General features: G+C 40.2%; 1 protein-coding gene across 1 annotated transcript in view; it reads right to left on the bottom strand.

Annotated features, from left to right (window-relative positions):
* Positions 1-13,155, bottom strand: part of si:dkey-22o22.2 (neural-cadherin) — a 110,926-nt gene that overhangs the window by 53,096 nt on the left and 44,675 nt on the right. Inside the window, exons 2-4 of the mRNA XM_058384834.1 lie at positions 6,138-6,326; positions 3,331-3,556; positions 2,441-2,645 (exon numbers count right to left, since the gene is read on the bottom strand). Of these exons, the coding sequence (XP_058240817.1) occupies positions 2,441-2,645; positions 3,331-3,556; positions 6,138-6,326 (620 nt within the window). The remainder of the gene's footprint in view (positions 1-2,440; positions 2,646-3,330; positions 3,557-6,137; positions 6,327-13,155) is intronic.

Raw genomic sequence — 13,155 nt, 5'->3', positions numbered from 1 at the left:
CACCCACACCCACACAGTTGACCACTGCAGATACACTTCCTACACTGTTGTTTCTTGTCTCTGTCAGGGAGAGACAGTAATGACTCTAGTCCTCTGCTCTCTGCTTGTAGAAGAGCTATTACTGCTAATAAGAGCTGCGAGTGCTTAAACCAGATTAAGAGCCTTAGTAGGAGTGAGATCTCTGTTAAATATTTATGTCTCACTAAGAGGGCACCGACACTCTCTGTCTACTGGACAGCAATCAGACACGGAGCGAGAGAGAAGAGGCTTGTAAACAGATGGTGTGGGTGTCAGGCAGGACGTCATACAGCCCTGTTCAAAGAGTTTCAGCTTTCACATCATGCATCATAATACTACCAGTTAATGCTGATTATATCATATGCACTATACAATCTAATCAATAAACATAAATCATTCACATGTGATTTTAAAAATCATGATTTATGTTCAGAAAAATACATCATTTTATTTGGAAACTGTGTGCTATATGCCTTGAGCAATTTGTTGTTTGACCTTCTATGATTTTGCCTTTTGATTCAGTTATCCATCCAAATGAAGCAAATGTTGTATGTCATTCTCAATCATGGAAAAAAAAAATCACATTCTACAAGTACACGCTTACATTAGCAGCTGTAAGAAATGCTAAACCAATTAAAAAACAAAGTGATGTAAAAGTAAAGGTTAGAGCAGTATAATAAATAACAGGGTGGTGTAGTGTGTCCCTGTGTTACTGTTATTAATCCACATTTGATTAATTTTCTATAACAGCACTTCCTGAAGTTTCATTCCTCCCAATAATTTGCTAACAGTAACGAATTGTTTGTATTATTGATGACACGCATGCTGTATGTTTTGTAAGTTCATTGTTACATTTAGTATTATGCAATGTCTGCAGATTTATTTCCTGTTTTGTCCTGTTTTGTTACAGACAGTCAAGAGCTTTATTGTTTTAACCTTACAGTGATAATGTCAGAGCCAGGTTTCTAAAGAAAATTGATCAATGCCCTATGAACGATCAGTATCAAGATTTAAAACAGCACTGTGGTTTGGTTGGCATGTGATTTTGGTTTGGACTTTTATCTTATTTGTTAGTAGTGTCCTGCTCTAGATGTAGACAAATAAATAAAACCACCTGCCATCACTGTTCTCAAATGAAGAAGTGGAACTAGGTAAAAAAAAATGTTGCTTTTACTTTTGTGGCCTGCATTAAGAAACACTCATATCTGATTATGTATTGTTATTTACACTACTGGAAATGCTCGCACTGTCATGGCCAGGGTTTGATTCATGGGCAGGGAACCAACCCAGCCACTGAGGGGTTAACCCTCCGTGCCGGTCCCCAGCCCAGATAAAATGGGAAGGTTGCGTCAGGAAGGGCATCCAGCGTAAAACCAGTGCCAAATCACAATATGTGGTTCGGATGATCTGCTGTGGCGACCCCGAACAGGGAGCAGCCAAAGGACAACAACAACAACAACAACAATAACATTTACACTACTGAAAATGCAGGCCAGTCCCAAAAAAGGCTGTTTGGTTCTCTGAACCATGTCTGGCTTCAGCAGCAGATCCATGTCAGTGAAAATGGGAAACACACTGTGTACATACACACATTTCACAACAAGAGTTAGTATATTAAGAAATCTTCCACCTCTATAAGCCTGTAGACGTGCCCTGACACATGAGGTTGTGTACAGTGAACAGTGTGTTCCACACCACTAGCAGCACACATATATATAAAGTTGTTCAGCAGTTTTTTTTGATAGTTCTGAGGATCATAAAAGATAAACATTCTATTGTAAGGATCTAGGTATAGATCCATTAGGATGTCTTTTTCAGTGCTTGACTGTCTACAAACATGTTCAATTACAGCAAGTGGTCAGTAGTTAGCTTTTGTGTTGTATTTGAGTGCAACTTTTACGGTTAAGGCATGCGCTGATGGTATAATGTGGTCAGTCGGGCTTGGGTGGCACTGGTTCTTCCTGTGCCTGCTTGTAGAACAGATTTCACTGTCATATCACCTACCACACACACACACACACACACACACACACACATCCCTGCCAGCAGCCACAGATGTGGGGTGTAAGTGTGTAATTGCTTCAGCCCTGCCGAGTGAGAGAAACAGCCCCTCGTTATTAAAGATATTCTGCACACTACATGCTGGTACGTGTGTATATTTGTGTGTATGTGTGTGTGTGTGTGTGTGTTCTCCACGACACAGACACTGCCTAAAATAAGTAGCCCAAGGGCTGGTACACACACACACACACACACACACACACTTGCACACATACACAATCTTAAAGCACCAACACTAAGTAGCAGCTACGCGCCTTGTGGTGTGTGTGATCATGTGCAAGCGAAGGTGGTTAGAGAGTTGGGTGTCTAATTCAGCCATCTGGGTTCTCACAGGTGTGTGTATATATGTGTGTTCGATCACCTCTGCCACATTGCTGAGCCCTGTGTCTGGTTCCGAGGTGCGGACTTGCAGGTGGTGAAGGTGAGGTCCGCTCTCGTAGTCCACGGTGTGGGTCAGACTCAGAGCCCCGCTCTCTTGGTTTATACTGAACAGGTTTCCTGAGTTCACCAACAGCATGTAGGACAGAGACTTCCTCTGGAAAGAGAGAGCCTGAATCACAGCCACCCTGCACACACACACACATACACACACACACACACAAATAAAAACACATGGGATAGAATAGGACATCAAAGGGCAGTTCAGCATTTGGCTCATGCAGTATGAATTAAGCAGAATATGGAAATACTGCTAAGAGGAGAAGACAAACAAGCACAGAGCAGAAAAGGTGTAATTTCTTTATTAGGGGTCACTCTGTTTCATTTTACTCACACTATACAAGTGTGTGTGTGTGTGTGTATGCTGTGTTTAGCTGTCCTCTCCTCCTCCTCACAGATTAATATGCTCTGTTGTGTGCCAGTGCCCAGAGGGGGCATACACACTGCTCTTCATGTTTATCCAAAACTTTCTTTTAATAAATATTTGAATTTGCATGTTCAAACTCACACTCTTTCAAATTCAGAGCCTGGGGACAAAAACGCTGCATCTGCGTCCTGCGCTAACCCTCTACTCCCACTTCCTGCTTCTTATTATCCCTAGATTTTCTGCCTCCATCACTTCATCCCTCTATTTTGTCTTCATCTCTCTCCTCAAGCTCAGGCTTCACTGCTCCACAGGGCAGTAATGACACATAATGCTTTACTCACCCTCTAATGAGCACAAAACACTGAACAACCCCAAATGCACATGTGCATAATTATATCTGTATGCAGAAGACACACACACACACAGGAAAGAGAGAGGAAACTCACGGCTGGCCCACTCCGGTGCTCTCTGGGATGTAGATGGAGTAGGAGGTGTTGAAGAACTGAGGGGGACGCAAGCCTACCATTATAGCCACTGAGGCATGAGGACCCTTCCTGCCCTGAGTATCCACAGCTTGCACAGTCAGAGTGTACTCTTTACCAGGGCTCAGAGGTCGTCCTGTGGTCTTTACCTCTCCCAAGTTTCTGTCTACCTCAAAACAATCCTCACCGCCTGCAGCAAACACACACACACACACACACAGGTGGTTCAAAAAAAGAGCAGAGGTTCTGTGGGTGAAATGATCCAATAAGCAGAGGTTCTGTGGATGAAAACATCTTGTCAGAAGAGAATGGCCAGACCTATTCAACCTGACATCAAAGCTATGGTAACTTAAATAACCACTCTTTACAATCATGGTAAACAGAAAATCATCTCAGATTACACACCATATTGAGCATTAAGGCAGATGGGCTCCAAGAGCAGAAAACCACATTTCCACAGTTCCAACAGTAGGCACAGATAATGATCATTTTAAGGACTAAATTAAATTCATTTCATTGAAATTGGTGTCAGTGTTTGGAAATAAATTTGAAATTTAAAGGGCAAAGGGCTCCAAGAGCCCTTCTATCAGCTGTGTGTATGTGTGTGTGTGTGTGTGTGTGTGTGTGTGGCCTTCAAATCCTCCTCAGGATAACAAAAAGACAAGAGTCTGTTTTAAGCATCATAGCCTGAAGCACAGTGCAGTGAGAAAGGATGAAGGGGAAAAGGATGAAGCACAGCTGCTGTAGCGGAGCAGAAGCCACAGCTGCAGATATACTGCCCCTCTGTGTTTTTTTCCCCTCCCAAACACCAGGGAGTATACATCTGTAATGTGTCTTTTTTCCTAATAAGAATTCCAACAATTAAAGGATATACTGTATGCTTTTATAACCTGGACACATATATCTGATAATAGTTAATGAAAATATTGCTGTTTCTATTATCAATTGTAAAAGAAGCCACACAGGAGGCTATGATAATATTATACTTATACATTACTGTAGTTGTATTGAAATTTTATCCTTGCAAATATAATGTCTTCTAACATTCATGCAGACAGCCTCATGAGGACCTTGGGGGTTAATAAACAGGCATTAACATATTAATCTGAAAATATTGCAGTTGGGTTAATCTCTAATTATTATTATATATTCTCTTAATAATTCTCATAATTATTCTTTTTTAATCTTTATATTTCGATCCATAAATAAATAAGTGCTATCAGTGGAAAAAGCAGGTTGTATGGCAGATATTTGCTGTTCTAAATCCAGAACTAAAGTTTTTGATCTGAAACACTCCTGTCTCACACATACACACCTCAGACGCTACCGCTAACAGTGTCCCAGAAGAGGGAGCATCATTTCAAAGCAGGAGAAAGAGAAGGGGAGAGAAACTGTCAGAAATCGTGCTTGCACTATCACAACTCATCTCACACTCCAGATGCCGAATTTGGTATGTTCTAAAGTCAGTCAAAACTTGTTTTAAACATTTACTTTAATATGGAATAATAAATTAATTGATGTTTCATCAAAAAAAAAACATGTTGGCATAAGACACAGGCGCAGATGTGTCTTTACTTTGAAACCCATGAAGTAATCTGGATTCTATGAATATGCAAATGATAGATTATATATTATACTGTATATTTCATGCAGCCTACTATACCTCCATGGGACACTACTGTTGTATTTGCATATTGGAACCTGATAGGCTCTTAAATTTTATGACACAATAAGCAATAAGGTTTCTAGCTTTCCCATCTCTGCCGTAACATTTATTATTTATTTATTTGCATTTGGACAGACCTGTCCATTCATATTTATACCCCATACTAGTTAAAAACAAAAGAAAAAACACCCCCCCCACCCATATTTTATTCATTTCAATAGCTCTGTTTATTTATAGTGCAGATTACAGCATACTTCTGAGCAGTTCAGAGCCAAGAATCTTACTCAATATCCTAACAGTTAGTCTCTAGTATTCCTGTAATCTCATTCGTCTCAAACTTCTATCTAATGAGTGACAATTGCTACAATTATTTTACCAGATTGAACAACCCAATTAATTCCCGCAATATGATTTAATAGCATAAAATCTCTCCTATTTAGAATGATTTGAATATATAATGAAAATTTGAAACTAACAAACATCATTATGTGTAATAAATGAACAGAAACAGTGTTCTGTATTGTTCCAGATTACTGGCCTGTAGAGTAAGAGCAGCATGTAGAATAGCTGCAAGCTACCCTAAAATGCCATTTTTATTATTTTTAAGCAATTAGCCTCACTGCTCCTGTGGCTTTACTGTCAGCTCAGTAAAACCCAGCAGACGAAATTTCAGAAACAGCAATAAACATTAGCTTGGAAATCCATTTGTTATTCATTAGCAGCAAATCGGCAGTATAATCCCTCATTCAGTGTTTTAATGACACAACCATTTTGTGCGTCTCACTGCATGTTGCAGGCATGGTGCCTTGCACCTGCTCTAATTTAAATTAACAACAAAAATAACCAAATTGAATGTAGGAAGCTCAACTTTCATAATCTCCCCACACAGTCACATGAAAACAGGGTAATGAAATATTAATATTAATTATTTTAAATATCAGAGTGGTATAATCTGTGCTATTGCTTTCTCTACTCACACTCCCATCCCTTCTTTTCCTTAATAATTCAGCAAGAATAAGATTTAATTAGCTACTTGACTGGATTGGCTGTGTCCCAATCGTGACACAAGGTTTTGGATTCTGGGCTAAGTGTAAAACACACTCACCATCCACCAAGAGGAACTGGGCCACTTCCAAAGAGCCGTCCCTCTGTCGGGCTACCAGTTTGTAAACCACTGAGCCTGGAGCTGCGCCGGGCTCCACTGTGGTGAGATACGGCTCGGGATACATAGCCCACTGCAGATCTGACATACCAGGAAGGGTTACAGATAATCTGCAAATGTACCAGTCATCACCTGTAGGTAGAAAGGGGAAAGAGAGAATGAACACACAGGCTGATCAATAATAGTACTGATTTTTAAGCATAAATACTGTTGCGAATCCTGGAATAGTAAAATTAGCAGAAAAGCTTGTACACGTTTATAAAATACACAGTTTCCTGAAGTTTTTAGGACAGTCATTGTGCTGAATGCAATCCCTTTAATCTCACAACATCTCATGAAATAAATCTCTGGCATTGGGGAGCAGTAACAAGAAAGCACCCTGCTCTTAAGACTAATCACCAAGAGACTCACACCGGCATTCAAAATGAAAAGAAAGATGAACTAGCCATGAGATCTCTACACCCACACCTAGCCTCCTCCTCAGAGCTGTAGCCATTTAGACTATGGACCCTCGGCTACTGAGAGAAATGACACATTTACAGAAGCCATCAATGCATTTTCCCCCTACACATTCTCAGGAAGTCGTCTGCTGTCAGACAGATGCACAGCGCGCTCACTCAAACACAATCATGATATCAGTCACAGAGCAGGGAGTGGAGACTCGAATACAAACAGAGGAGACTCAGCAGAGTTTTTGCTTGTTTTTTTCCTCTCTTTTTTGTCACTACTGTTTGTCTCCAGACTTGCACTATGTTGTTTTCGACATCTCATGCAACAGCAAGACAATGGCAGATATAAGAGGAAACTTCACATCTAAGCACCAAAGCGAAGGAGATGATCGCAGTGCTTCCTGTACTTCCTGCCTTATCGCAGCAAAGGCTTTGAAAGATGTCGACAGAGACTGATGGAGGGAGACAAAATGAGTCAGAGAGTGAAAAAACAGAGAGGGGGAGCAGGAGGTCGGGGGATAGATGAGGGAGGAGAGGGGGAAAACTCCTGAAAAGACCTAGTAAATTTGTTTTCCAGCTCTAGTGTCTCTGATTTTCATTTCACCTGGTTTGAAGTGAGCATATAGGATTTGCTCAAGGATTTTGTGCAATCTAGCTTTATTAAGAGGTGAAGACTGACAAATAGGGACAGTGATTGATTTTCTCTCCTTAGATGCGCTTTTGAAGACAAAGATGGCCTGAAGATGTGCCAGGGAAATGGACAGTGTGTATGCAAACATGTTAATGAAACAGAATGTAGCGGTCGAATCATGCCCTACGGCTAATAAACCATCACTGTGCTGTTCAGCAGAGCCTGATGCTAATTCACATAAATTATTTATGATGTTGATGGCTAAATTCACAGTCCAGTATGCTAATCGCGTGAAAAGAGTTTACAAGTATAAAAAAAACAACAACAACAAAACAATGCCACATTAACATGATGCACATTATAGATTACACATCTTGTGCAAATTGTACAAGAAAGAAATAATTGCCGACTTGATCATTATTTTTGGAAAGCACTGAATGAAATGTGGTGCTTTTAAGGACCTTGATCAACTGAATTCCCAGAAGACCATTTAAACACTTAGAGAAGGGATTACAGTATTCTTTTACTCCAGTCTAGGTTTAAGTTTCTTTTATAAGGAGGGCAACACTTTAAAAATATCTTTACTTGATAAACTAACTAAAAATGTCAGGAAGAAATGTTCATTTTAACACATTTCCAGATGCATTGGTAAAATGATTACCCTGTGATTGTGTCTAAATCCTGCTGATGCCAGACATTGTTCTTCTCTATTTTTTGATGCCTTTTATCTCATGTTGACTTTTTAAAATGATTTGAGAAGAACAAAGTTCATATCGAAATAAAAACACAGGTGAGAATGACTATAGAATCTCAGGAGAGATGAAAGAACAACCTTCAAGTACAGAAATATTCTTCTGGGTGCACAATATGTACAAAATGTATTAATACCTGATGCCCTTCATTAATCTATTTGTAGCAACAGCAATCATCATATTTATAATACTACAGTATTTTTGGTAGGCTGTTTTTATTATATCATGTTACAGGTAATTAGTAATTCACTATTGTTCTCTCATTTTCTATGTTTTTCATTCTCAAAAATAAGCAACCAGTCTCTTATAATCATTAAACCCCCAAATGTTAAGTCTAGTACACAATATTCTCCCAATGGGTGACTAATTTTGGGGCTCAATAAACCCCCCTACAACCCATTCAGCTTCTTATCCATTGCATATAATAAAGCCTCTTTAATGCCTCTCACACCAAAGTGGTTGTTAGAACAGCAAAAGTGTATAAAAAGCTTTCTCCTTGCACTATAGTTCTGCTTCTGTTTGCAGAACAGACCATACTCACTGTCCATTCCTGTCCACTATCATTCCTCCACAATTTTCTCTTGTTTCTCTCTTGTCTTGTTTCTATTCACAATGCCACATATGAGACTGCTCTCACATTTATTTTTATGAGAAAGTGGGATTCAGGCATCTGGTGCATTCATCTGCAATCAAAAATATTGTAGTGTGAGACCCTCCTCTGTAAGTGCTTGTGTAGTGTGATCAAACAACTGATTCAAGTTCAAGTGCTGATATCTATTTATTCTATTAATCAGCTTTTTCAAGACAGGAGAAGTGTCCTGTGGTGTGAGGGGGCTAGAAGACACCTTGATCCTCTTCTGTCTGAACGTGTGGGTGTTACACCGCACGGATCTGCTGGGATTCCTGCACCACACGGACACTCGGACCTCACACATTTCTCTAACCCAGTGGGAGATGCTCACACTCTGATAGCTAATGGGCTACAGACTCGATCAACACACCTCTGACCGCGAGGCTCAACTCAGCCCAAAGACTGGCCTTCTCCACACTCCCTTAAGCAGCTGTCACAGTACTAGAGGATCCTGATGGAACATAAACAGCCCTCTGAGAGCCAGAGAATCAGAGAGAGAGGAAAACAGACTCTTAAGGCAGGACACACTAAAAAAAATACACATACACAATATGGGAGGGAGAGTTGCTGACCTTTCAGCGATGATGAAAATAACAAGGCCTTGTGGGAAATGCAGGGATGTGACTTGTCTCCTCTATGTGACTGTGTTTTTCCCTCTTCTGGTATATTTCGCCTGGACTCCTTCTCTGTCTCACTCTCTTGCTTGATCTCTCTTTCTATCTCTCACCACCATTGCTTGTGTGCAGAGATAAAAAAGAACAAAGCAGCGGGGAAAGGCACGAGGCCTACATGTGTTTGTTTATGCCTCAATAATTCCTGACTAAGCCTCAGCAGTAATGAAGCAATGTGCTGTATATAATACGCTCTATGTATAAATAGCTGATGAATGCATTCTGAATCCTTCCAAAACTGTACTAATTTGAATATCAATACATAAGATGTCACAGATATTTATGTTAAAATGGCAGAAGAGCAGTGTGGAGAAAAGAGATGGAAATTGTATTTGGCAGGAGTTTTTGTTTAGCATCCTGCTTTGACATACAGTACATCGTAGACAGTGTGAAAGGAGCCAATATAAACTAGACAGATTTAGCTGCCATTGAAACGGAGCATTCAACAGTCAGCTTTTAAACAAGGACTTGTAGAGTTGTGCTCTCCTCAAAGTACTAGCTTTCATTCATTCATTCATTCATTCATTCATATACTTCATATGAGTTTCATCTTTTGATGAAAGAATTGAGACACAGACTTTATCAGTAGCATATTTTTAACACCTAGACAAATTCTGATAAATTTTCCTAAACTGAAAAAAAAACCCCAACAAAATTCAATAACAATGGAAGTCTAAGGACAGATGTGTGGGACAAATGGTTAGGAATAATCCATTCATTCATTCATTGTCTATACCCGCTTATTCCTAGGACTCCTAGGGTCACGGGGGTCTGCTGGGTACACCCTGGACAGGTCGCCAGGTTAGGAATAATTAAAAATAATTATTCTGAACATTTATTTGTAGGGGTAAATTAAGCCCAAAATCTGTATTATTCCCCTTTTCAGAGATAGAAAGGATGAACTGGTAGTTCTTTGTTGCTGACATACAGTAGCTTGGCGAAACTGACGTCACATGGATAACACAGACACCTTTGAAAAGGTTTGTATTGTATTAATCCTGTGTAGGAAATTTGGATAAACCTATTAAAAACAGCTGTGGTTTTAAAGGCACTTATTTTTCTCTTATGCTTTATTACATTATGTAGTTGCATATTTTAAACATAGAGAGCAAGTGGATCTCTTGTGGTCCAGCAGTAGGATCACGCACTCTCATTACTGTGGCCCAGACTAAACCCAGCCGATGAGAGGTTAACTCTCAGTGCGGTCCCAAGCCCGGATATAATGGGAGGGTTGCATCAGGAAATGGTATCCGGTGTAAAACCTGTGCCAAATGTGTATCCACAATATGCGGATCAGATGATCTGCTGGGGAGACCCTGAACAGGGAGCAGCTGGAGGATAACTGGCACCAGTGCAAGTTACTTCCATTACAAGTGAATTTTGTGCAAATGGGTTTTTCATTCTTGTCAAAATGCATATCCCGCATATGCTACAGATGCAGGCTGAAAAACTAAAGTGACTTTAATATGTAACTTGTATATGGTTTGAGACTGAGATACTTGAGAAATGAGCTTATGAGATTCAAATTTTGACTTGATCTATATGCAATCTCTGACATCTGGAAATGAATTACACAAATAATGTTTATGTAATATTACATATTGATACTTAAACTATACATCTATATCTTTGTTTCTGCAGTTTTATTAACAAAGCCTGAACAGTGAGTGACCTGGATTCTGGATGATAATATGATGATAAAAACTATGTCTCCAGTAGATCCACTTCCTTAGTGCATCAGTCGTGTGTCCACCTGAGCTCTCCAGCTCTCTCTTGCCCACATATACACACACACACCAGGAGAGGCTCACAGGTGTCTGCATGAGTGACAGCGTGGGCAGTGTTGTCATGGCGATTGGCACGGAGCAGGCGTCCCCTGTGTTCAGGCAGGCCTTGGCAGCGTTAAATCTTTGTGGCATCTGAAGAGTGCTTGGGCGAGCTGCCATAATCACCCCATCCTCGCTAGCCTTGCAGAAGCTGTTTTGGGTGTTGCGGACTAATAAGTGCGCCCTTTCACGCCCAATTAACTACTCAACCACGTATATCTCATTGTCGCTCCGATGACATGCAGTTCCATGGCTATAATTAAGTTTTCAAATCAGGGCTTTTGTCTTGTTTTCTCCCCTGCCATGAGTTACAAATTGAAATCTCTCTGGAGAGAAGGTTTCATAAATGCACACACACACACACACACACACACACACTGAGAGAAAGAGGGGGAGACTGAGTGATAGAAAAAGGAAAGAGTGAATGTGACTAATGTCACAGGGATGGAAATGGTAATGAACTGTAGACCGTTAGTGTAAGGTATGTCAGTATGCATGCTAATTTGTAGGCATGGACAGAGGGCTGTGTGTGAGACAGGGCTTCATTGTTTCATCTGTGTGTGTGTGTGTGTGTGTGTGTGCATGCTGGGGGGGTGCAAACAGAGGCTGAATGCCCTGGATCAACAGAGCAGGAGCCACTGCCTCCCATCTGCTCCACCAGGGTACTGTGAGCCCTAATTAATGATATTATAGACTGGCCCACTTTTACCAAGAAGCTCTACACACACACACACACACACACATGTACACAAAGGACCTCACAAGGATATTAATTATTATCATTATTAATATAGCTTATGTTATGTCTACACCTAAACCAAATACTTAACATTAACCTCAGTAACCAAAAAGAAATGGTTTTTTTTTTTATTATAAAAAACTAGAGTAAAAAAAACTAGCAGTCATTTAAGTTTTAAATGACACAATTAAAATAATATAAATTTAAAGATACCCACAAGGTCAAAACTCTCTCATAATTGGGACAATTGGTCTTTTAAAAAGGGCACACACACACACACACACACACACACATGCAACAGTACCGTTCTAAATTAGTGAGAGTGTAATAAAAACATGGGGCAAAGAAAAATGCACACAATGACAAACGCAGGCCGTCAGCCATTTACAACATTCTGCACAGGTTAATTAGGCCATTTCTCAAACCAATGATGGAGCAGAGCAGAGGGAGAGAGAGAGAGAGAGAGACAGCAGGAGGGAGGGAGAAAAAAGCCATATAATTATGTTTTCTCTGGCCTGTAGCTTTTAAGCTGACATCTATGTGACATGTACGTACGTGTGGACACACACAGATGCACACACCGTCCTTGTCTCTTACAAATTCAGCTGCTCTACTCTCCTTCCCATTGTACTGAAGCTCAAGCATGATGTATATTTCATACCCTGTCATCTCTAAAACAATGACTAAAACAAGCACTTTGAAAAACAAAGACCCCTACCGACCTTCACTGAAGAGGGAGAACATGTCAAATGAATGCAACTGCACAGCTGTACAGCTGTCTTCTTACTGATATGGTTTCTTTCTCTTGTTCGCTCACTCTATTTATTTTCATTTCATTTCACTGGCCGAGATTTGATTGAAAGGCCTGAGGCTGTTTGTGGACATGCAGCTCCACTCAATAAAATGAACTGGAGACAGCTGCGCATCAACAGTCCAACACGGAGTAAACTGCACTGTTCTGTCTTTCTCTTGCTTAAACAAGTGCACATGTATCTCTCTAGTGTTTGCTTGAAAGTATCACATCATACTGAAGCAAGAACGAGTAAGGCTCATGCTGACTTTTCAGTATCACAGCAGGCCACACTTTATTTGCGCTATAGGAATTCTGCATCAGTGAATAGTATGATATTTGGTGCTAGGACTACAGATAACTGCTAAGATCATTGTGTGAACCCACTGCTTTGTAGTATTTGCCCTCACCTGGATGGCTATGGCAATGTTATGATTACATAGGATTATAGCTCATGATCCTATTAATATTA

The sequence above is a fragment of the Hemibagrus wyckioides genome, linkage group LG01 (assembly GCF_019097595.1).
Source record: "Hemibagrus wyckioides isolate EC202008001 linkage group LG01, SWU_Hwy_1.0, whole genome shotgun sequence".
Lineage (NCBI taxonomy): Eukaryota > Metazoa > Chordata > Actinopteri > Siluriformes > Bagridae > Hemibagrus > Hemibagrus wyckioides.
Note: the sequence above shows the minus strand (reverse complement) of the source record. Positions and strands in the feature narration are given on the sequence as shown.